This window comes from Hemitrygon akajei, chromosome 8 (genome assembly GCF_048418815.1).
Source record: "Hemitrygon akajei chromosome 8, sHemAka1.3, whole genome shotgun sequence".
Taxonomy (NCBI): Eukaryota; Metazoa; Chordata; class Chondrichthyes; order Myliobatiformes; family Dasyatidae; genus Hemitrygon; species Hemitrygon akajei.
Genome location: NC_133131.1, coordinates 97,640,906 through 97,668,144, shown reverse-complemented (window position 1 = coordinate 97,668,144; position 27,239 = coordinate 97,640,906). Strand labels below are relative to the sequence as shown.

Here is a 27,239-nt window from a genome sequence, read left to right as displayed (position 1 = left end):
GTACATTTAGTACATACTGTACAGAGGAGGCTGAATTTCTAACTCATGGAGTTTCTGCAGATCTCCTGCTAAATTTATGCTGGACAAGCCAATTGGTTCATATGCATACATTTACTTAGACTGAGTATGTATTTCCTCAGGACACTTTCAAGGAAGAACCAATCATGGTCATGTATTCTGAATGTGAGAAGATTCCAGTATGCTTCTCAGATGTAAAAGGATGCCAGTTCTGTTTCTGTAAATTTTACACTTTTGCCTTAAACTGGTGTCTAGAAATTAAATTTGTGTATTGGAGATCATTTCAGTAGTATTCAGAATAATTTAAAAAGTGACAAGTTGTAAAGAGAGAATTTTTACCTTTTTTCCAACTGCTTGACTGTTTTAAAAACATAGGATGAAGAATTATTTAAGATAAATTATTGTAGGTAGAGCAGAGTTAGCCTTTAAATAAGCAAATTTAGTGTTTTGTTCTCAGCAAAGTTCAACAAAGAATGAAATAGTTATTCTTACCAAACTGCTCTTGATTAAGGAGGAATGTCTGCCAGTCTATCAAAACAAATCCCTTTGCACTTTAGGTAGCATTGCCAGATCATGAACGATCATTGTATGAGGGAGAGACTCAATTTGATACTTTAATAGCATCATAGACAAAGTCATAGAGCAATACAATATGGATACTCATTTTTTGGTCCAACAAGTCCATACAGTGCCCATCCAGCTCGTCCCAATTTCCTGCGTTAAACCCATATCGCTCTAAGCCCAACCCTTCTTCTACCTGTCCAAGTGCCTCTTTAATGATAATATTGTATCTGCCTTAACCACTTCCACTAGCAGCTCATTCCATATAATCACCATCCTCTGAGTGGAAAAAAAATGCCCCTCAGGTCTCCCCTACTCTGGGAAAAATCTGCCACTATCCACCTTACTTATGCCTCACATAACTTTACACGTTTCTATAACATCACCTTTCACTCTGCTGCGTTCAAAGGAATAGGGGCCTAGCTTGACAAACCTCTCACTGTAGTCCTGGCAATATCTTTGTAAATCTTTTCTTAACGTTTTCCAGCTTAACCACCTCTTCTTTATAAATTTAGCATGTTTTCTGAGTTAATCATATTGCAATGCAAAACCAACAGTGCTAAAAAAAACACCTGATCTAATAAGGATGTACAAACATGCAACCATCCAACTTAAAGGCAAGAGAACAACAATCAAGCCAAATGACATTTAAGGCCCCCAAACAAAAATGCTTTCAGAAGGTTTTATTTTGCACAATATTATAGCCATTCCTCCAACCTACACATATCTAATGCATTTTTTCCCTTCATGAAGCACACATCGTACCATTTTTATTAAAGAAGCAACATGTTTTGAAGGAGTATTTGATGACTCAGTCATTGAGTCTCACAGCACAGAGAAAGATCTTTCAGCCTGCTATCCATGTGCCAGTCATCTGTGCTAATACATTCAGTGGCCACATTATTAGGTACACCTGTACACCTGCTTGTTAATGTACATACCTAATCAGCCAAACAGCAACTCAATGAATGAAAACATCCATACATGGTCAACGGCTTCAGTTGTTGTTCAAACCAAACACCCGAATGAGGAAGAAATGTGATCTGAATAACTTTGACCATGGAACGATTGTTGGTCCAGACAGGGTGGTTTAAGCATTTCAAAAAACGCTGACTTCCTGCGATTTTCACACACAACAGTCTCGAGTTTACAGAGAATGGTGCAGCAAACTAAAAACATTCAGTGAGCAGCACCTCTGTGAGTGAGAATGCCTTTTTAATGAGAGAGGTCAGAGGGGAATGGCCAGACTGGTTCAAGCTGACAGGAAGGTGGTGGTAACTCAAATAACCACGCATTACAACAGTGGTGTGCAGAAGAGCATCTCTGAATGCACAACACGTAAAACGTTGAAGTGGATGAAGTACAGCAGCAGATACATACCCATCCAGACATTCGAATATTGTGAGAGTCTCTACTTCCAACACCTCTGTGGCCCACTCTTACCTATATGCGGATCCAAATGAAATTCGGCTAGTGGCTGAGGGCTCATTGTTTTGGTTAAGCCCACTTGCCTTTCTACATAAAATTAGATATTTGAGTTTCTCACCCTCTATGATGACAGAGTACAGATCAGAGATTACAATGTATCAATATGTCATTTGATCTTGAGAGGGTGTCATTTCACTCAATCAGATTCCCAAATGCCAAGTTGTTGCAAAGCCTGCTGACACCTGGTATCTCCATATTTTATACGAAATACATTTTGTTCCAATTCATCCTGAATTCATTGTTCTGTTAGTATAATCATCAACTGATATCAATGTTCTTGTAGATGATTGCATGATCCATTTGTCCAAAAGTTCTCAGGATCTCATCAAAGGAAGTGCATCCACGTGATAGCATTCTGATCAAACATTTCTTTACAGGAGTAAGATTTGTATTCTTACCAGTTTCTCAATTATTGTCACCACTAATGGCTTATCTAATGTTCAAGCTTCTGTCCTGATATCACTCATCAAGCTCACTGGTGTTTGCACCTCACTTCTGTGGCTTTCTACTATAATTATTTCCCGTGCACTGGGGGCCATCCTGGTTTACAGTGTCAATCTCACCTTGCATTTGAAGGTTATGTACCCTTGTGTCACTGATAGCATTTTGCAATTCTGAACTGACAGGCTTGAATTGAGTGGTTTCCATGGCAATGGTAGCAGTATTTTCTGCCGTAGTTATGTTTTGCCCCATTTGTGTACACATGACTCAGACTTTATGTCAGAGGGTCTGCTAATTTTCCTGCCGTTGGTCCATAAGCTCCTCTTACACTTAACACTTGTATCTCTCTCTTTACATTTTTAAACATCATTTCCATAGGTATGGCTATCCTGCATTGCCAAACTAAATATACAATCTTGAACATTTAGTAACTTTTTCAGGATAACTTAGTCTGCGCACAAAACTATCTCTGAGCACTGGTAAGATGGCAGCACGCTTAGATGCAGCAAACATGCCAGGTCCAATCAAAAAGTGATTTTGTTCATCTTATAGCTCTTTTTTATGATCATAAGTCACTGCTGGATACTAAGAAGATCGAATACTGCAGGACTATCCTATCAGTGAGTTGCTCGATTTTGATGGAGCTAGGTTTATTGCGTACTGTTGCCTGGAATTGTTGTGTACCATTGTGCCAAGAAGGTTAGAAGAGAGATTGTCTTGGACAATTTATTTGTGATTGCAAGACCCTCTTGGACATTGGTAACGTAGAATACTGCAATTCCAGTTTACTGGTTCATTGATGATACCAACAGTGGGGAAGCTGCATCGCCTTCATTGTGGCAAGGACAAGGCCTAGGCCAAGGCTGCAGGGTTGCCTATGGCAGTCACCCAGGAGAGGAAATGCCGTGGTAGTGCTGCCCTCCAGTGTTTGCTCAGTGGAAGAACAAGCCACAACAGGATAACTTTCCATCAATCTAGTCGTGCTGCACAGGGACTTGGGCAATATTATTTTATTTTCTCTGTGTGACTTATCTTTTTTTCTGAAATCATAACTATTTGTGCTGTGTGCTGTGTGCAATATGCTGTGTGCTGTCAAAATGTTTTCCACTTTGGCCCTGAAGGAACACTTTTATTTGGCGATATTTGTGTAAGGTTGAATGATAATTAAATTTGAACTTTAACTTGAACATTCCAAAATTCCTCAAGCTATGCTGCTACTGTAGCTTTTCAGAACAGCCATACAGTATGTTAGTCATCTTCCCTGTTCTCTCATTGTAGGACTGGAGCTTATAACCCTCTGTGATTGAAGAGATTTTGCAATTGCTTTGTAAATGGTCATTGGTTATCCCACAGGCACTGATAGACTTGCCAGAATCACATAGGCACCAGGCCATATTCCTTTCTACAAACTTTCATTTTCATATTCACACAGAACCACAATATGAGCCTTCTTAACCTTGCCCCCTGTTCCAATAATACCATACACCTGGAAGAATCTCTTCTTTTTTTTTGCTATATAAATTGAAGGATTCCTCTACCTTGAAAGGATTCTCAATATACCCAGTGTAGGACTGTCTGTTAACTTGTATTGAATACTACTTGAACAGTTACAAGACTGGTCTATTGCATGCAGTCAACTTGGATCTTTAGGTGTTGTTCTTGGGATTGTGTCTCAGCTCATGATAAATGATCAGTAGTTTCCTGGACACACCTTACTGACACAGAATACTTTGGTTTGATTTGATGGCTGTGAGTCCTTGTCCTTCTGTGCATGTTGCCAGCATAGAAAATGTGCTCTCTCTGGATTCCCCAAATCCACAGATTCATTGTGCATCTAACTACAAATAAGACACAAGGACTTTGAGACAAGGCGTGATATTCTTGCAAAAAATAATCCTTGCAGATATTGCATCCCAGAAAGATCTTAATATATAGGAGCAGAATTAGGCCATTCAGCCCATTGAGTTACTCTACTGTTTGATCATGGATGATTTATTTTCCCTCTCAACCCCATTTTCCTGCCTTCACCCCATAAGCTTTGGCACCCTTACTAATTAAGAACCTGTCAACATTTGTTTTTAGTATAATCAATGACTTGGCATTTAAAGCTATCTATGGCAATGAGTTCTGCCTTCTGGCTAAAAAGAATCTTCCTCATCTCTCTGATCTGAAGGGATGCCCTTGTATTCTGAGGCTGAGCCCTCTGGTCCTTTGGTCCTAGTGGTCCAAAACTCTCCCACTTTTGGAAACATCATCCTACATCCACTCTATCTAGGCCTTTCAATATTTAGTATGTTTCATTGAGATTTCTCCCTCATTGTTCTCAACTCTCATGAGTTTCTTAGATATGGGTCCCAAAACTGCTCGCAATACTCCAAGAGTGATCTGACTAATGCCTTATAAAGCCTCAGCATTACACCCTTGATTTTATTCTAATACTCCTGAAATGAATGCTACCATTGCATTTACCTTCTTTACTACTGATTCAAACTGCAAGTTACCCGACAGGGAATCTTGCACTAAGATTCCCAAAGCCCTTTGCATTTCCAATTTCTGAATTTGTCCCCAATTTAGAAAATAGTCTATGCCTTTATTCCTTTTACCAAAGTGCATGATCTTACACTTTTCTACACTGTATTCCACATGCTACTGCTTTCCCATTTTCCTAATCTGTCCAAGTCCTTCTGCAGATTCCCTACTTCGTCAACTCTGCCTGCCCTTCCAAATATTTTTGTATCATCCACACACCTGGCCACAAAGCCATCGTTTCCATCATCCAGCTTATTAATATATAGCTTGAAAGGTAGTTGCCTCAACTCCAACCTCTTCTTCCTGAGGAGGCTGAGATCCTTTGGACTATGTAGGCTTCTCCTTTATATGTTCTACCAGTCTGTTATCACCAGTACAATCTTCTCTGCAGTGGTGTGCTGGAGCAATGGCATTAGCACAAGTGATGCCAACAAGCTCAATAAACTGATTAGAAAGGCTGGCTCTGTTATAGGAGTCAAACTGGACATGCTGGAGACTGTGGCAGAACAAAGGACCCTATGGAAAATCCTGGCAATTCTGGACAATGTTTCTCATCCTCTGCATGCCACCTTAGCTGAACAGAGGAGCACCTTTAGTAACAAACTAAGACAAATGTGTTGCACCAAAGAGTACTATATGAGGTCATTCTTACTCTCGGCCATTATGCTCTATAATGAGTCAGCATAGAGCCGGGGAAGTGATGACCCCATTCTTTTAGATTGTTTGAGGTAACTTATTTTTTATTCTTTCTACTTTTCTTCTAATATTTGTACATTTGGGCAGTTGTAATGTAACTATGACACTGTATTTCCCTTTGGGATCAATGAAGTATCCATCTATCTAACCCCTCTGCAACACCACTAGTCACTGATAGCCAACCAGAAAAGGCTCATTTTTATCAACACTTTGCTTTCTGCCAGTCAGCCAATCTTCTGTCTATGTTAATGTATTTTCTGTAATACCATAGGCTCTTGTTTAGTCACATATGCGGCACCTTGCCAAAGGCCCTTCTGAAAATCCAAGTTAACAACACAGAATCACTTCTTTGCCCATTCGACTTTCCTGTCCTACTGCAGACTCCCTACTTCCTCTTCTATCTATACCAATATCTTTCTTGTAATACCATGAGCTCTTATCTTGTTTAGCCGTCTCATATCTTGTCAAAGACCTTCTGAAAATCCAAGTAAGCAACATCCACTGACTCTTCTTTGCCTATCCTGCCTGTTATTTCCTCAAAAAAATCCCAACAGATTTGTCAGGCAAGATTCCCCATAAAAGAAATCATGGTAACTTCAGTCTATTTTTATCACTTATCAGGTATGCTGAAACCTCTTTCCTAATAATGGACTTTAACATCTTGTTAACCACTAACTGGCCTATAATTTCCTACCTTTTACTTCCCTCCCTTTTTATTTGCCACAATCCTTAAAGAATTAATGCCCTTAGAGTAGTTGCATAATGCATAACCCAAAAGATTACAGCTGCCTTTTTAAGTTTGATGATTAAGAAGTACTTCCTCAGACCCAGGGTGGTGGTCTGCTGTTCTGTTTCTCAAAAAGCTCGTGAGGTTGAGTTAAGTAGACTTGATAATAGATTTTTAGGTTGTGTGTATTAAGAGTCAAAATCAGAATCAGGTGTATATTGTTGAGACTGTGAACAAAATCACTGGAGAGACACTGAACCTGGGGAAATAGAAGTCTTTATTCAGCAAAATAAGCAGGCATCACTCTCGGCGAGGCCTCCTTGACCCAAGGTTAGAGATCAAAGGTAACAGCAGGACAATTCTATAGTTACAATGTACCCACAATACTTCCTTTGAATTAGATATAATTTTCAAACACCTAGATCTTCACATAAACAACTGAGACACCTGAAGTGAATGTTAATCACTGTTGTCACTGAGCTGCATTCATGCAGATATCTCAGGTCTATGGGTGTTCCTTGGTTTGCAATCAACACCAGTCTGCAGCTCCAAGAACAGCATTGTTCCAGGCTGCATTTTAAACTCAATCTGCAATCAGGCCTGAAGACTACTTGTTGTTGTTGAAATCCATAGCTCCAGAATCTGCCCTAATAATTACTACTGACATACGTTTAAAAATTCAGTGTCTTGTGGCAGCCGTGTACTACAAGACATAAAAACTGTGATAAGCTCCAAAAACAAATATACTGTATAGTGTAAGACAAGAGTAATGGGGTAGTGTTCATGGACTGTTCAGAAATATGATGACAGAGGGGAAGAATCTGTTCTTACCATGGTGACTGATTCTCTTCACCCCCATGGAGGTAATGTGAAGAGGGTACATCCTGGATAATGAGGGTCCTTAACATTGGATGTCACCTTCTTGAAACGCTGCCTCTTGAAGATGCCCTCAGTGGTGGGAAGGGTCATGCTCATGATGGAACTGGATGGGTAAACAACCCTCTGCAGCCTCTAGTGATCCCGTGCCTTGGTAGCTCCATACCAGGCTGTGATGCAATCAGTCAGAATGCATTCCAGTGTACATCGGTAGAAATGTCCATGAGCTTTTGGCAGCATATCAAATCTCCTCAAACTACAGTTGAAGTGGAGCCAGTGCTCTACCTTAGATAATGGAACCAGTACAAGTAAATGGATTAAGATGCAAATCAGCCATCAGATAACTGAATTTAAAGCCAGGTCGGAGTAGTGGATGGCCAGTCCCTGTGACTATTTTCACAAGGAATATAATGTACAGACCACAAAATAGGTCATCTAGTTAAATTAACAGCACGACATACCTGTGAAATTGAACAATGAATATCGGCCACCTTCAGGACGGTTGAAGATGTTCTGCACCTGGGACTTTGCTGGATCAAGATGTAACAGTAAACGAGACAGAGCCAGTGGGTTGATATCCCCAATCGTAACTTTCACAAATCTCATTCACCAGGCAATGCTTCCCAATCATGAATTCTGGCACATAATAATGTTCCAGGCCACAAGACCAACCTGGAGCACTGTGAAGTCTTAAGATCAATTTTAACTTAAGTTTTCCTGTATTATAGACAAGATTTAACAATAATGTCCTGTCATTTTTATGCCTCACCTCATTTAAAGAAAAGTGGGAAAGGGAAGAGGCCATTCTATAATGATCTGATAGTAGCCACTGAGTAGAGGCACAGTGAACAGAACTCAAACCTCCGGTGACCTGGGTATGATTGTGACATCTTTTGCTGTCTGCGGGAAGATTGGATATCCTTTGGGTGCTCCAGTTTCCTCCATATGTGCCTTGGTAGGTTAATAGTCCACTGCAAATTGCCCTAGTGAGGAGCTGACAGGAGTACGTTAAGAATAAAATGGCATCAGTTTAAAGTGATGCTTGATGCTCAACCCAATCTCAGTGGCCTGAAAGACTGTTTCCAAGTACTATGACTCAAACTGAATGACCCTGGCCACAATGCTGATATAAATACGAGCAATTTAGTATTGGAAGATATAAATATTATGTTTATTACTCAGAAATGCCTGTTTCACTGCTTTAGTTAAGTATTCATGGCAAATATAATAAACAAGTCCTTGGCACTATGAGATTGTTGCCTGAATGACGTGGCTCAACATTGAGAACTGATATAATTCCTGATGTCACCTGTAGGGGTTTGACAGTATTGAACATCAACGCAGCATGACTCTGAATGTGGTTGGCATAACATAATTTCTAATTGCTTTGCATTCAGGTTGTCACCTTATCTTGGCACAGCTTGTGTATCATTTCCTTGTCTGAACTCTACCTTCTGAAGCACGCAGTTGGAATAGCAATTGTTTGAAGTTGGGTCAACAGATGCTTTCCTATCTCTGATCTCGCAGAGCAAAATATATATCCCTGCAATTCTGAATGGGACAAGGGCAAACTGCATGAAATCATTCCCTCAATTCCTGCATTTATCATGCAGAGCTTGCAGTTACTAATATGACAAATGATCTGTACTATCAAAATGGGATTAGTAAATCTTGTTTGGGCAATGCTTGTTGACTAAAATGAATCAGAAACACAGACTTCTACATTATGAAATGTGTAGTTTTGCAGCAGCAATACGGAGCAAATACACAAAATTGCTAAAAATTACTAAATGAATAGAGCAAAGAATAAAGCAATAATGGAATAGTATTCATGGATTCATAAAACACTCAGAAATCTGATGGCAGAAGGGAAGAAGCTGTTCTTAAACTGTGATGAGTGGGTCTTCCTGAATGGTAGCAGATCATACACACTTTTCTTTATGAATTAAATGAGACAGCATCTGGTGGTATCAACAAAAGGTCCCCTTTCCCCTATCTTAAGCATTTCTTAGTATGCTTATGAAAATAAGAGAACTTGTATCTGTTTCTCATCCTGGGTATGACTTAAATACGTTCCAAGGCAGCCAATGCTATTTTTCCCAACTGCCAGTGAAATTAAATTCAGGTCACCAATATACAGTACTGTGCAAAAGTATCAGGACCCCTGGATTTTTAAAATAAATTTTATTATAGATGTTTAGTTTTTTTTGTTTTCTACATTATTGTGTCAGTAGAAAAGAGCAAATTTTAGGTTTCCAAACATTCATTTTCCAAAAAATTTAATGTCACAGAGAATTTTTTTTGTATTTCATTAAAGAAAGTAACATAATAAGTAATAGATCACATTTCAAATAAAAACTTGATCACCTTGTTGGTATGTAGCCCAGTGCATGATTAAACAAAGATAACAAACAGGTACCAGTGACCAGTGACCAGTGACCAGTGACATAATAAGTTGAATGAACTGAACCAAACCAGAAAGGCTGTAGAAGGAAACAAACTGGGTAAAGGATAATCATACTAAAATGAGAGGGTGCGGCAGATGGGACAGTTCAACCTTCAGATCATCAGTTCTTATACCATGGCAAGAGTGAGCAACAAGACACAAGGTGGTCATCTGCATCAGGAAGGTCTCTCAAGCAGAAATTAGCGGCAGACAAGTGTTTCAGGATGTGCTGTCCAAGCTCTTCTGAAGAAGCAGAAAGAAATGGGCAAGGTTGAGGACTAGAACTGCAGTGGTCAGCCATGGAAACTGAGTGTAGCAGATGAGAGATACATCAAACTGACATCCCTTCTAAATTAGAATAGGTCTGGCATTGTTATCAGCTCTGAATTCTGAAATTTTTAAGATACTGAGAGGGATAGACAGCGCAGAGAGCCAGTATCTTTCTCCCAAAGTTGAAATATCTAATACTAGATGGTGTGTGTTTAAGGTAGGGCAAGTTATTTATACAGAGAGAGGGTGGTGGGTGCCTGGTGCTAGTGGAAGCAAATGTGATAAAGGTGTTTATGGGCACATGACTTTGTAGAAAATAGGGGAAAGGCAGATATTCATATTGTATAAGCAGAGGGAATTAGTTTAGTTAGACATGTATTTACTAATTCAATTAGTTTGGGACAAAATCATGGGCTGAAGGGCCTGTTCCTGTGCTATACTGTTTCACGTTACCCTCACTTGAAGACATGTACACATAGGGCTTCACCGTTCAGGATCAGAATCAGGTTTATTATCACCGGCATGTGTCATGGAATTTGTTAACTTAGCAGCAACGGTGATTGGCTTGAAATTTCTCAGTGCTACATGCCCCTAAGTTAAGTTTAAGCCTTTTCATACGTTACTGGTGAGTGAGGGCAGCTCACCACTGTCAAGTAAGTCTGTCCTAATTCTGAAAAAGGCTTCACAAACTATACTGAAAGTAGAGGTGTTAGATACATGAGTTAAGACCATAGGAAAAATGGCTGGAGTTGCTTAGCACTTCAGTGCAGGTATGTTAGTTGTGTCAAAGATCAAATGTACAAAAAAATTAATGAAGATAATGGTAAGAAAACAGTCAATATTTACAAAAGGTATTTACCAGGAAACACAATAATAGCTTCATTCTTTGGCCATTGTGAACTCCAGGCAGCCCCAAACTCTCTCCACCTACTGAGGGTGAAGAGCTTTTTTTAGGCACGAGGACATAATCATCTTTAATTACCAACAAAGTTAACTTAAGACTAGACAAAGCATGAATTAGAATATGATGCACCCCACAATGTAGTTACAATATATTAGAAAATAAACAGAAGTATCTACCTTAAATACAGTATACAAACTACATATTCTCATTTACACATCCCCATTACTAAAGAAGTGGAATATTGCACTGTTTTTGGTGGGAAAGGCATTGTAAAGCCAACCCAAGCACACCAGCTCGGTTATTATGAGAATATATTGGGAAAGACATTGAAGTGCACACACTCTGCACAACGAGAGCAGAATGACAAGGCAATGTTTGTTGGTGTGTGTGTATAAGGAGTATGTTTACTAAGAGGTAACATCAGAATTAGGTCAATTCCCTGAATGACTCTACTTCTAACATATGAATGACCATACACAACTCTTCGCTGCAAAATTTGTATTGCATGTAATTGATTATGCCAGATTTATTCTAAATTATTGTGACATTCAGATTTCCTTGACTGTGAATTATCTGAGATAAACATGATAAATTTTCTGCCACTTACTTACTCTGCTCTTCTTTCCCAAGTAAAAGCTACACTTACACTTCTTTTGTAGAGTAACACACCAATCATGCCAATGACCTTTTCTGGGGTCACTTGATTGTGATAGAGCTAACATTCAAATCCTCCTTCCATAAGGTGGCACTGTATTTAAATAAAGTGCTAACAAATTCATTAAACTTGAAATAAATTTAATTCCTACAGTGCTAGCCATCCTATCAACGCAAATGGCCTTCTTAGTGTAATGTGTGGTAATCGCTGGAAAATGGAAGGACAGAGGCAGGAAGCACTAGGAGGAGATTCTTGAGACATATGATAGAATACAGCTATTTCCTTATACATTTACCATTCTTAGTGTTACTAGGCCTTTCTAGTCTAATTGTCAACACCAAAGAATTTTGAAGGCAGGTAGTATATGCAGAGGAAATCTTGAATATTTCATTCATTATTTCAGATCATTTTTCTCCACTTTATTAGAACTTTGCAAAGTATAGGCATTGCATCTAAAACTTTGGCAAACTTCCATAGATGTGTGGTTGAGAGTATATTGACTGGCTGCATCACAGACTGGTATGGAAACACCAATGCCCTTGAATAGAAAATCCTACAAAAAGTAATGGATACAGCCCTGGCCATCACAGGTAATGCCCTCCCCACCATTGATTACATCTACACAGAGCACTGTAACAAAATGGAGCATTTATCAGTAGGGACCTCCACCACCCAGGTCATGCTCTCTTCTCATTGCTACAATGAGGAAGATGGTACAGAAGCCTCAGGGCTCACAAACACCAGGTTCAGGAACAGTCATTACCTCTCAACCATCAAGCTTTTGAACCAGAGGGGATAACTTAATCAACTTCATGTGCCCCATCACTGAACTGTTCCCATAACCTATGGACTCACATTCAAGGACTCTTCATCTCATGTTCTCAATATTTATTGCTTATTTAATTATTATTATTATTATTATTATTTTGTATTAACTTTTGCACATGGGTTGTTTGTTCATCCTGTTGGCTGCAGTCTTTCATTGATTCTATTTCATTTCTTGTATTTAATATGTATACCTGCAAGAAAGTGATTCTCAGGGTTGTATATGGTGACAGGTTTGTATTTTGGTAATAATCTTATTTTGAGCTTTGAAATCTGAAGTACAGTAATGATGACGTTCTGACTAGTGACATAGATACCATGCTTATGTGGAAATGTTTGGGTTGTACTGTCGTTGCTGATAGCTGGAATCAGAACACGTGCACACTTTTGACTCAATCAGACTATATTTTACTTGTGCACATGATGAAATGGCAGGTGCAAGCTCGATGTGCCAAACGGCCAAATTCTGCTCCTATGTCCTATGGTCTTGTTGCTCCAACAGCACAACCCTTGTCACCACACTGTTCTGAAGCCAGGACAGAAAAATGCTATTTTTATACAGAATCGGCTTTTCAGTTACGGATATTGACCATTTGGTAAACTCTGTATGTTTGAATTCCTTACTTGCAAGATGATTCGCCATTCACATAAAGGTGTTCAATGTCAACAACCAATGATACTTTGAAGTTAATAAAACAATTGTCCCTTGGTTGTTGGGTGTGCTTCACATCCTTCTGTTATATTCCTTTCCTGTATGTCTCCAGCACCCCCCTATTGTATAAAAAGAAGTAAAGTTCTTTGAAGGCCTTTCTGGAAAAGGTCTCACTTCAGATGTTCCATTCATCTAGGTTGATTGCACACCACTGCAGTCATCCTCGCCCAACTCATCTGTAGTAAACAGGGGTGACTCTGGTTGTCTCACTTATCTAGGTTGACTACACACCACCACTGTCCTCCCCAACTGGATGTTGCTTTTAAACTTTGCTTTACTGCACCCTCCCACTCCCTCCATTTTGTCCTGTAGAGGGCAACACAAATCTTACTGACTTTCAATAGCACAATCTCTGAAACTCTGTGCAGTTTCATCAGGGACAACTGGCTGTTGTACCATGATGGAAATAGCTGCTCTGTGGGCCAACATTCCACAGAGTATCCTCAGATGGAGATTAAAATGAATATGGCAACTATCAAAATTACAACTCCCAATGCCCACTGTACAATGGAGTTGCCCCAGCCCCCTAGTAAAGACTGAACCCAGCTAAAGGGTCCCCAAGATAAGAATGAAGTCCTGTGCAGCTCCTTGCCAATTGCCCAAACCTTATCTGCTTCTACTCAGATGTGCTCAGCTAAATTAGTGACACTCTCAGACATGTCAGGGATATACATGGAACACCCCTGGCCAATGATGGCACAAGTATCACCTTTTTTTGTCCAACAAAAAGTCTAATGCTAATCGATTTTGAAGGACCACAGTACATTTTGCCATTATTTCAGCAGCAACATCATTAAAGGCCTGGCTCATGTCATGTCACACTAAAGATGTGTTAGTTTCTCCTGTAGTGGTGAGGCCATGTTAATGCTTTCAGAAGTGAGTCTAACAGGCCCATAATCTCCTATCAATGGTCTCACTTGTCTGGCTTGACTGCACACTGCCGCTGTCCACCACGCCTGGATGTTGTCTTTAACCCTTTCCTTGCCACAACTCCCACAGTACAATGGTTCGCAGGAGCAGGCCTTATCTTTCCTGCCTCCGAGGTTACTGTGATAAATATCACACAGTCTGTAAGTAACTACCAGCAAATTCTAAAGCAGTGTCAAATCATCATGGTTTACCTATGCACCATTTGATTTTTAAGTTGAATAACTTAACCTATGTCAGCTTTAAGGCTAAAAAAAACTGTGTGAAAGAAATGTATGAATAATGGGAGCATCATGGAGTATTTTTCTTTTACCAGATCATCAAGGACCAGAAGCTGCTTATCATTGTCGGAGGGATGCTGCTCATCGATCTCTGCATCCTTATTTGCTGGCAGGTTGTGGATCCCCTGAAGCGGACTGTAGAAGACTATCCTTTGGAGGTCAGTTTACAGAGAGTAACTGGGAGCGCTGAAGTCTGGGCTGACACACCTGTCATGTTGGGGTGGACGCAATTGATCATTTGAAATATAAGCTTAACTATAAACTGAAGAAGACAAACTACCTGTAGAATGTTCTCAGGCGATCCAAACTCATAAATAAAACCAGAATGCAACTGTAAAGTGGAAAATGCAGAGCATTGAAAGATCTATTTAGGATTGGAATTTGCAAAGCATAGCAGGCCATGGGCCAAGCACTTGGAAATGGGATTATTATAGATGGGTACTTGATGGTTGGCATGAGCCAAAGCATGTGTTTCTGTGTGGTATGACTCCATGCCTCTTTAAGCATGATTCTTCATTCCACCAACTTCTTTAATTCTATTTTGCAGCATTAAAACTACATTACAGTACATTGCTGGGTATAATAAAAAAGCACTAGGAAATGGAATTAAAGGTTGCAAATCTATTTTAATGCACTTAAAATGATCGCTCAATTCATCTGTGTATTGGGAATTGGCAGAAAATTACCCTGAGAGAAAGCCAATTGATGCTTACTTCTAATAGTCCCTTTTTAGAAAAAGCAATAAAGCTTGTAACCAGTATTTCAAGATTGTCCTCAATTGCACAGGAGTGCTGTCGGTTGAGAGTGGAATGATGATCGGAAACTTCTGAATTGTTGAATTAGTCAGAAGTAGACATACATTAATTCATCCTTTGGAAACTTAAAGAGTTCCCTATATTTATAATGAATTTTGGGAGATGCAGAGCTTAGGCTGAAAAAGTCCCTGGAGAGGGGAGTAAAGAGGAGCGAGGCAGTGAATCTTAAAATAAGTAAATATTAACATGGTTCATTGGAAAATAAACAGCCAAAAGAAATTCTTGACAGCAAGAATAATTAGTATGTGGAAAGGTGTGAAGGCACTATGCAGTGTTACAAGAGTTCAGGGGTTAGGCAAAGTTTATAAATAATGAAAGAGTCATGTTATCAAGGTGAGCATTTGAAAATTCGATTCTCAAAAATGATAAGGGATTTTAATAGGGATTGGGTTAAAGTATCACCAGATGTGGACAATATTTCAACTCAAATACAGCTTTAGAAATGGATTGGATATGAAGTTAAAGCTCAGATCAGTGAAACAGAACAACTATATACCCAGTGATATATATATAAAAGCCTAAATATGTACTTAGAGATGTAATGTGGCAAATTTCCAGTGATTATATCAATTTCCCAGAGTTTTGTGGCTCACTGAATGAAGATATGGTACTTGAACTTGTTCAGTAACTTGCCCCGCCTATAAACTAAAGCATAGTTACAAGGCAAAGTGACCACAGCTGAATCAAATATAAAAATACAATGAATTGCCTTATTAACTTACTGGGTAAATCAGCAATTTTTAAAGCGATGTTGGACAAAACTGATGAAAATCAGACCAGTTAGAAGAGTTACACATTGTTTAAAATATCCAAGTATTGTCAATATCAAAGAAAAACCATTCCAGGATTTTTACTACAGCTCAAATACAAATCTTAATGGCGCTTTAAATGTGATCAAATGTACCAAAGCCTTTGAAAGATAAATTGTAATTCACAGTACCAAAAAGCCTTCAAGGCAATTTTATAGCTGCAAATAAAGAAAATGATCAAGGCAAAAATTGACCTTGTGCTTGCTTGCATGCCATGGAAAAAAAAGTGGCCAGCTTCTGACTGAAACAATCCTCAAGGTTAATTCTAGTTTTATATTAAATCAGTATTTAGATATCCCAGGAAATCAAAACTGATATAAAGCCCTTTGAATACAATGATGAAGGTCCTAAACATTTTTCAAGGAACTTTTTCTTACGATTTGTTGCAATTGAGCAAAATTAGTACCAGGTTTACAGTGCCCAGTTTTGTGCGCCATAATACTGTGCTATTAGTCTCCAAAATGAGCAGATGGCTGCACCTCACAAAGCAACCAATCAAAATTCTTCTGAATCTGATATATTTAAAGTCAAAGTAAAATTTATTATCAGGGTACATACACGTCAACACATACTACCCCAAGATTCTTTTTCCTGCGGGCATACTTAGGAAATCTATAGAATACCATAGTAACTGTAAACAGGGTCAATGAACAATAAACTGTGCAAATGCAAATATAAATAAATAGCAATAAGTAATGAGAGCATGAAATAACAAGATAAAGAGTCCTTAAAGTGAGACCATCAGTTGTGAGAGCACCAGAAATAGAATGAGTGTAGTTCAAGAGTCTGATTGTTGAGGGGTAGTAACTGATCTTGAACCTGATGGTGCGAGTCCTGAGGCTCATATACCTTCTACCTGATAGCAGCAGCATGAAAAGATTATGGCCTGGATGGTGAGGATCTTTGGTGATGGATTCTGCTTTTCCACGCCAACGTTTCATATAGATGTGCCCAATGGCTGGGAGGGCTTAACCTATTACGTAGTGGGCTGATTCAACTACCTTTCATGGGATTTTCCACTCAAAGGCATTGGTGTTCCTATACCAGGTCCCAATGCAGCCAGTCAAGCACTCTTTCCACCACACATCTATAGAAGTTTATCAAGGTTTTTGATGACATACCAAATCTCCCCAGATTTAAGTCTTTTTTAATTCTTCTGCAGTGTCAAATTTAATATGTTTAGAAATTTATTATTTCTGCAACATTTAAATGGCTATCAAGGAATAAAATCCTATTAAGTCAAACTTATTAGTGCTGAATAATATATACCTAATTACCACATTATGAAAGCCTGTTCCCAGTGAAGTATCCAGTGGCATGTTGTGTGGAATTTCCAATGAGCATCTAAATTAATGTTGATTTCTCTGACACGATTGGCCGTACTGAAGAAACTGCAGTAACAATGGCCAGGCCAGAAATTATTTCTTGATGAGGAAGGAAGAGCAGCCGGAAAAATGAGTATCACTCCAGGGACTTGAGTTTAAAAATCTAGACCAAGTCTCTAGTGTCACATTTCAAATGAAAATGCCACATCTATTCATTTTAAGAGATTCCACAACACCATAATGAAGAAGGGAAATTATCCCAAAATAGCAGATTGTATATCTGTAATAAAATTGTTGTTTGTGTTAGATTGTTATGCTATGTGCTGTTTGTGCTTTCTACATTGCAATAGTAGATGTGCTTCAAATAGTATTACCGGTAATTGGCAGTGCCCAGGTTTGGGGCATCATAGGTTTGTGAAAGCTACACATTCAGATATTTGATTTCTGTCTGAAAAATGCTGTGCAAAAGAAATGCATTAGAAGATAAATAACTGATCACACTGGAGCGGGGACTACCAAGGGCTATTTGCTGAAGCAGAAGTAGATTGGCATTCCCTTTTGGTCAGTGATCAGTAACCCGTCAGAGAGAGAAATATGTTTTACTCTCTGGTGTGTTGAAGCCAGGTGTGCTTGCATATTTGCCTATTTAGCAGCAGAAATTGTTTGCACGCCCTCTTACTGGGATACTAATTAAAGTGAGAAAAATCTCTGAAGTGAGCGAGAAGCCAGCTAATGAACGGTGTGCATAAGTACTCGTATATTGTCACTTCAGAGTGATACTGCTACTAAAACAAATTAATGAAAATGTCACTGGCACATTTTATGTTCCAGGGGAATTAAAGCACTAAAATAATAATCAATCTGCGGCATTTTCTATTATGTAGTAATTTCAATGGTGTTATTAGTGGAATATAAGGAAGTCTAATCATTGTATCTAAGTTGGACATTGCCCCCAAATCCCATATAAAAGAACAATGCCAGCAGAAAGTTATAACTATACCTGGAACTCCTCCAGCAGACCCAGATAAATTGAATTGCTGGTTGAACTGCAAATGTATAAGCTATCAATGAACCATATAATTCAATTACAACTTAAAGCAACAAAGATCCATCAACAGTGGTGGGTCATTATTATGAACGACAATGCCATCCACTAGTCGCAAGTGCCCTCAAGTTACAAGCACTATAGTCCTTACTACCAGCATGTCATGCTGCCGGATGAGTACTGTGGTAAAGTAGTCTCTCTCAAGCCCTCTGCCCTGGCCCAAATCCATCATTAGTAATGGAGACACAAGAGACTTCAGATGCTGGAATCTCGAGCAACAAACAATTTGCAGGGCCTGAGTTCTTCCAGTAGATTATTGCTGCAGCATTGATTATCCAGTAACTTAATCTAGTGGCCATCTTTTTCCATTTATTAGTCAACTCAGATTCTGGAAAGCACCCAAAAGGCATGTCAAAGTTGAAGAGTGCCGCGTGTGAGCTGTGAAAAGAAGACAAGGTCCCAAATTCAAGTCGAGATACTGGCTAGCATGAAGTTGACTTGTAAATTGAGTGGAAATCTACAGTTATCACCTGACGTTATTCTTTTGATGTTACAGCGCCTATAAAAAGCATTCACCCTCGCCCTTGAAAGTTTTCATGTTTTATTGCTTTACAACCTTGAATCACAATAGATTTAATTTGGCTTTTTAACACTGATCAACAGAAAAAGACTTTTGTGTGAAGGTGAAAACAGATCTCTACAAAGTGCTTTAAATTAATTACAGTGGTGCATTGTGTTTATATTTGAGCTTTTGAATGGCCTACAGGTAAAGCAAATGGTTTTGTTCTGCATGGTGTTTAAGGTTTTTAGTTGCAGCTGCAAGCATCCAGGTAAGTAGAGAGTTCTTATATTACAAAATAATATGGAGGTTTAATAATCAAATAGTACCACTAGCTTGCTTATTTAAGTGGAAGCAAGCTTTTCCCCACATCCCAAAGTTGTACATGTTGGAAGGTTATTTAACAGCTAGAAATTATCCTTAGTGTGTAGGTAAGCAAATAAGTTTGGTAAGAATTGAATAGAATGTGGAGGGTTCTACCACAGCAGTATGTAGGGAATCTCTATTGATTTCAAAGGGTGTATCTGTGGATATATAGCCAAGTTACTATTTCTAAAAAATTAAAAACACAAAATGCTGACAGAACTCAGCAGGCCAGACAGCATCTATGGGAGGAGGTAGTGACGACATTTCGGGCCGAAACCCTTCATCAGGAGTGAAGTAACATGGGATGGTGGAGAGGGGATAAGAAGTGGGGGGAGGGAGCTGGTAAGTGATAGGCTGGAGGGAAATAGGCTCGGGGGAAGGTGGAGAATAAAAGAGAAAGACAGGTAGGGCTGGGTGAGATTATAGTGAGGGGTAAAAAGAGAGAGAAAGAGAACCAGACTAAAATAATAGATAGGGATGGGGGTAAGGGGGGGCAGGGGTATCAACAGAGGTCTGTGAGTTGGATGTTCATGCCTGGTTCTCTTTTAGTCTGGTTCTCTTTCTCTCTCTTTTTTCCCCCCTCACTATAATCTCCCCCCCAGCCCTACCTTTCTTTCTCTTCTATTTCCCATAATTCTCCACCTTCCCCCTAGCCTATTTCCCTCCAGCCTATCACTTCCCAGCTCTCTACTTCATCCCTCCACCCACTTCTTATCCCCTCTCCACCATCCCATGTTACTTCACTCCTGATGAAGGGTTTCGGCCCGAAACTTCGTCACTACCTCCTCCCATAGATGCTGTCTGGCCTGCTGAGTTCTGCCAGCATTTTGTGTTTTTATTTATTTCCAGCATCTGCAGATTCACTTGTGTGCATTTCTAAAAAATTGTTCAGTTTAGATTTATATTTAATGCAGAAGTTGGTGCGTATGTGGAGCAAGCTCCACAGAAAGTAGTTGAGTCAGATACAATAACAACATTGAACAGATATTTGAATCAGTACCCGGATAGGAAAGATTTACAGTTATAAAAAATAGAAAATATACAGCACATTACAGGCTCTTCAGCCCACAATGTTGTTTCAACCATGCAACCTACTCTAGAAGCTGCCTAGAACTTCTCTACCTCTTAGCCCACTATTTTTCTAAGCTCCACGGGCTTATCGAAGAGTCTCTGAAACGACCCTCTTGTGTCTTTATGGAGCAAATGTGGGAAAATGGGAACTAGCTTAGGTGGGTGCCTTGGTCAGGATGAGTTGGGCTGAGGGGTCTGCTCCCAAACTGAATTACTACTATATGACTTGTTTATTGTTTATGTGCTTTCAGATAATATTTCAATCTGTAAAATATATATACTTCTAATATGTGTTTCATTCTAATGGTTTTGAAATACCATAAAACATGAGAGCCATTTTAAAAACTACTGAATGGCCCTCAGAGTTTGGACTGCTGGCAAAATTGCGATCGAATTTTGGCAGCCGTCAAAGAGCTCTGGGGCAGGGCTTCATTGGTACACCCTTGAAGGTCCTTCACCACCTGATACAGTCCACTTGAACTTAGAGTCAGCTGCATTTATCTGTGCCAAGTTTAGTCTACGTATATGAGTATAGGTATGGAAAAACTGTATCTGTAAAGTTTGGGCAGAAGGACTGAACCAATAAGATTTGTTCTAACAAGTACTTATTTTAAAGGAATTATTTTTAAGAAATGGTTGAAGATTTTAAAATTTTTGAATAGTTAAGTGGATTATAATATTAGGTAGTGTGTCTGCTTCAATAGTCATGTATAAATTCTGCTGAGATCCGACAAATTTTGAATATGCAATTGTGACATTGGTCCTATAGAAAGATCTCATTTGCATTAGTTTGAGCTCTGAATGCCTTTGCCAGTAAGATACAGGAAGGAGAGTGTAAAGGAAATAAAAAACAAATAAATTATTCAAAACAGCTTTCTGTACATCATATCCTGCTGTCCAATATACATCTGTGCTAATTTCACCACCCTGCATCCATCAAAATCAGTTTATGGTTACAGAATATATAAATAATAAAGCCTTGTATTTCAAAGGTATTGAAATATATGAGTATTTAAAGGTCTAAATTTTTTTTAAAATTCAAACATCATTATAGGAAGTGTCTGTTATAAACGATCTCCGGACTTCAATCTTCATTGAATTTCCATGGCCATGTGTTCACACATGATAATGCTTTTCAGGATTAGATTTGAGTCGCAAGCAATGACATTTTTATTCTGTACATGTATCTAGTGAAACCTCGGATTACTAATCTTGCTAACTGAAGCTGAATTAACCCCTTCCATTTCAGCAAGTCTATTAGTTTAAGTACAATTAGGATAAAGAGCTGATTATTCATTAAGTTGTTTAACTTACTCCTGTTGACATTTTTTTCAAAAAGGATCAGAGAATTTAATTGAAGATTTAGCCCTTCAGTATTCAGTAGTTTTGCTCCCATGATATTTCATATCTTCTTCACAAACTCATGGTTACTTCAGTTAGATGATCCAATTTCTTTGTGGTCTCTCAACCTGGACATTGGGATTTCTTTTTTTCATGAGATCCACTTACTGATATCTTAATGTTCCTCCACAAGAGGTCCTATCTATTTGCCTCTCTTTAAAACCACCTCAGTTACCTTCAGCCAACTCCCAAAACTGCAACTTACTTCACTGAAGATGTCTTTGACTGCTGCCCATGTTCCACTCAGGGTCCTTTGAGTGTGTTTCTACCTCAGCTTGTTGCTCTAGTGCCACAGTGTTCAGAGGCTGAACCACTTCAGACTTCTGCCCTTGATGAAATGGTTTGATTTCTCCCTCTGGGCAGCACTTCAAATCTCCATGATTTGGTCAAAAATCCAAATGATACTCCACTTTTTCAAACTTGCATCTTTTTAAATCAGTCCTCAGGAATTTGAAGCTGAACTACTGTGCTGTAAGACAACTGCCCAGCAATAAACTGCATTGAAATACTGTACATTCCAAAGGCCCCTCAATGTTGTATCGTAATGCTGAAAATATATTCTAATCCTGGGACACAGGTTAGACAAGTTCCAGAGGAAGAGAATTGTGGGTTTTTTTTCTTTTACATTGATCACATTGACACTAATAACAGGGTTCAATATTCATACATATTCAATACATATCTTTATTTGGAGGGCTGCTAAATCCAAAAGAGGCTAACTTCCTTGCATAAAGGTAGTATTCAGTCTAGGAGTGACAGATTATTTTTGGGTTTTAACTTCTTGTTTAAGTTATTGATTGGAGGAGTTTTGAAGCAATGAGGAATGAATTAAAAACTCAAACCTGACAGAATTCTTAAGTTCCATTAAATTGCCATAATGTTTCAGAATGTTAAACAAGGGGGGCTGATAAGCATCTCACTCATTATCCATATTGAAGTGAATTACTGGCTGTTGGTGTAGTGGCATCGGCACCAGACCGAGTCCAGTGGTCCTGGGTTTGAATCCAGCCAGCTCCTTGCACACTTTCCATCTATGCTGGCTTGAGCGTCGAGCTAGCAAGTCGTCCTTCTAAAAAACAGACAAATGCTAAGGAAATGGCAAAAAAGGTGCTTGATGTGCCGCAAGGCACAAAAAGAAACAACAGTACAAACTCTGAGAATGAAAAGGGAAATAATGCAGAAGTTGCTGCTTATGTGACAAGCTGACATTTCACATGAACCTCATTGAACAGAATAAGGAAAATTATTTTTAAAAATAACTGCACCATTTGGAAATCTGAAATAAAATCTGGAATGCTGGAAATGCTTAGCTAGTCAGGCAGCATTTATGGACAAAGATATGTGTAATGTTTCAGACCTGACACTATTCATTAGGACAGAGAAAAAGAGAAATCAAGTTAGTTTTTAATTGCAGAGAAGCTGGTTGAAGGATAATAGGACAAAGGGATGAAATCAAACATAAATCTAACAATTCCAGGCAGATTATATTTCTTTGTATAAGAAATGCTAGTAGCAAAAAAGTAAGGTGTGATCCACAGTCAGGCTGAGCTAGTTGAACTGGGAAAAACTGAAACAAAATCATGGATAGATGGGCTGTGTTGACCATTTCTGATACCGAGAAAGAAAGGGTTTCTTAACCAAAGCTGAAGCCCAGAGGGACTACAAGGTCTTGTTTCTCAAGACTGCATTGGGCCTCATTGTAATGATGATGATCAAAGTGAGAGTGGAGTGAAGAATTGCCGCAGCAAACAGCCAAGACCTCAGGGTCACTCCTACAGACTGCATATATTTAAGGAATTTTCTTTCCTTATAGACTAATGTTGCTTTTCAAGGCTTATTATTAACCAGTTAGAAATACCCCAGTCCAAACACAGAGCACAGCGAAATAGCAGGGGAAGGCCCTTAGCCCCTGAAGTCTATTCAATATTCAATGTGAGCATACCTAATTAACCCCATGCCTCAACTGCTTCTCCATGCCAGATCCACAGAGCCCTCAAGCCCCCAAGCTTTCAAAAAAAAAATCTCTTCTACTTGAAATACATCTAATGAACTTACTCCCACAACTCTTTAGGGGACAGAATTCCAGAGAGATGTCACTACCATCTGTTAGAAAACAAGTTATACCTACTACCATTTTACATACCCTGCCCCTTACCTTGAAGCTCTAACCCTCATTCAAGATCCTCCCTCTTGTGAAAACATCTCCGTATGTGATGTCTCCTCAGGATCTATATGTTTCAGTAAGAACACCCGTTAGTCTTCTAAATTCTAAAGAATACAAACCCAGCCTGGTTAGCCCTTCTTTAAAGTTCAGTCCTCTCATCCCAAAAACTAGCTTGATGAATCACATTTGCACTGCCTCTACACTCTTCATAGGGTAGGGGACCAAAACTGTGCACATTATTCCATGTGTAGATTCATCAAACACTCAGCACAATTGTAACAAAGCTCCAGTCCTTTTACAATGAAGACCAAAATGCTATTTGCCTTCTACACTACTTGTTGTACTTCTGTTGACTAGCATTGACTCAGGGATTTCCTGATTGTAAAAGTGCACCTCAAGCAAAACGCCCAATGCCAACCAAGAGTTTGTCATTTCAACACATATCAACCTATTTGCAAATTGTTAACACTTGCTTGCCTGCACAGGCATTCCTGCTTTTGAGAACAATGTTGGGATGGCATTGATTAGGTTTTAACCAGATTCCTGGAATCTGGGGATAACTGTTTGTCCTGCCTGCACAAAATTATTTTTCCTTTAAAGGTACTAAAAATTACTTTTCATGGATGACCTCTGATGACTTACAAGTGCTACACGAGAATACTGAGCAGAACAAGTCATTTCCCATTCAGGAAAGATGAGACCACAAGAGGAACTCAGAGGCATGAGCATAATCTATGGAGGTGGTGATAAAAGAGGCATTTCCCCTTACAGAATTTTTGATAATTCCTTTCCTGGCCTGCTCATTACAGTCAACTCTCTGTGCAAAACTAAACAGAGTGTTGCACACAGATTGATTCATACAACAACTTACACCACATTTAACAATGTTTGAACATAATTAAAACCATAAATAAAATTTAGTGAAAAATCACTTAGAAACAATGCTTTCTTTTTATCTATCTTTAAATATTGGAAAGCCTGGTGTACATTTCAAACACTTTCTATTTTTCAGTCAATAAAATGTGGTTCTAGTAGTTAGAAACTTGAAAAATTCAAGGTAGGTGTATCCGTCCCAACTTAATTTCTGGGTTATTGCTGACTGTGGCTTCTAATACTAGTCTCACTGAAGTACACGGGTCAGGGACAGGTTCTTTTCCTATGATGACAGTGACATCTGCCAACAGGTCCAGAATAGATTAGGGTAGCTGTCTAACGAAAGCAAACTGACACATACCTTGTGCGAAAAGGCCACCCTCCTCCCACTCTGTCCATAATGCTGCTTTTTATCAGAAAGCAGAAAGATTTGCTCAGAATGGACACTTGCCTTGATTCTTGTTCAGGTATGCATCCTTTGGTTGTCCGTTTACCTGAATGTCCAGGAAAGACCTGGGCATCTTTCAACAAAGGGATATAGATTTTGGGAAGTTTCTTCCTAGTTCACTCACTCTGACATAAAAAGTCTCCAATAGAGTGAGCAGATGATTTTCTCTGATAAAAAACAGTGGAAATTATTTCAGTAAACCGGGAGCTCCTATACTTGGATGCTGATCTAATTCTTGGATCTTTGCCATGGTCACTATTTGAAAAGACATGCTTTTTCACCTTCAAGTATTCTTTTTAAAGGAACATATTTGTGCTGATTAAACAAGTAATCACAAATAAACATACCCATAATATTGGCAATAGTAAGTTTTATGGTCTTTTGTCTCAGATGGTTTTCTTGTATATGAAATAAAGAATCACTGTTTGTGTGTGACCTTTGATAAGTAGCTGCATATAAGCTACACATTGGTTCATATATACAAGTATAATAAACTCATTAATTTCAGGTGGAAACGACAAACCCATAACATTTGAGATTTATGTGTATTAATGTTAGTTACTTTTCTTGTGGACGTTAACCATTCTAATATAAATTGTACAGCCTTTCCACTTGATCACTTCATGTATTTATTAAAAGGTAATTCCATTATGAACTTAAATCTACAACCAAGCTGGTGATCTACAAGACATACAATACATTGAAGTAAATCATAGTGAAACTTCATTGTCACTTGAGTAAAATATCGCCAGTTGTTTGACCAGTATGCAGACAAATCTGAATAATTTCAGCGCCCAGGAGAAATGTGCCCTTTTTCTCAAAAAACAAATAGCTACCTATATTTTGAAAATATGAAAATTCACAAAACAACAACTGACATAGTCTGTAGCATTTGGAGAACTAAAAACTGTGTTTTCCTGCAGCAATTAGATACGCTAGGGACAAACTGCATCGAGACATCTGTCAGCGCAGGTCTCAAAAACCATTATCTCATCTTAATATATGTCCACCTCAGGACAGTGTGTCACAGTTATGAGAAAGCAGTATATTACTGAATCAGGAAGTCTCTGCATGTAACCTTCTAATAACCCGACACAACAGCAAAGGCTGCAAATCCTGGAGAAAACGCAAAAGAACATTTGTTGTCTTCACTGCTTCACCTTAATCACCATTAATCTCTTGAGGACACAGCTGAAAAATTGCTGGAGTACTTGAAGGTGGATTTCATCGCAATGCTTTCCACACCTTTTAACTTCCATGTCACAATTCCTTCCATGTTTGACATGTCCTGTCACGATTCCCTTAAGCTTGTCACAACTGTGAACTGACCATATGGAGAAATGCAAGGAGCATGAATTTGCACGTACATGTTCCATAATATATTAATATATGAGCATGCAGCATAACCAGAGCACCCAGTCATCATTATGTTTGTAATGTGCAAACACAGTTGAAAGCACACCTGCGTTCTTTCTATATGCTGTCTCCAGAGTCAATGAAATTTTATTACGAGACCTATCAGTGAATGATTCTGGAGGCATAGTGACTAGTTCTCCTCCTGTCAGCCATCTGCATGGTAATTAACCTTCCCTACACAGGTTAGCTCAGCTCACATGCTCTAAGAATCAATATAGAAGCTGCAAATTTTACTTTCCCATAAATGCTTTTTAAGGATGATGCAGATTGGCCAGTCAACTTCTTGACAAAATTGTCTGAACAGAGCGGAGCGGCCTGTTGGGAAGTGCCCTGGTGTGAAAAGTGCTAGTCTTTGGCTCGAGAGTCTTCGGCGAGGAGACTACGCCAGGCACAATTGCAGAAGGTGAAGACATGACCGCTAAGCTGATTCAGTGTGCTACGTGCATGATGTGGGAGGTCAGGGACACTGATGGTGCCCCCGGATGCTACAGCTGTGGAAAGTGTGTCCAGATTCAGCTTCTGAAGGAGCATGTTGTAGCACTGAAGAAAGAACTGGATGACTTCAGGTTTATCCGCGAAAACGAGAGTTTT

General features: G+C 39.0%; 1 protein-coding gene across 1 annotated transcript in view; it reads left to right on the top strand.

Annotated features, from left to right (window-relative positions):
* Nucleotides 1-27,239, top strand: part of gabbr2 (gamma-aminobutyric acid (GABA) B receptor, 2) — a 977,227-nt gene that overhangs the window by 842,682 nt on the left and 107,306 nt on the right. Inside the window, exon 13 of the mRNA XM_073054235.1 lies at nucleotides 14,392-14,514. Within this exon, the coding sequence (XP_072910336.1) occupies nucleotides 14,392-14,514 (123 nt within the window). The remainder of the gene's footprint in view (nucleotides 1-14,391; nucleotides 14,515-27,239) is intronic.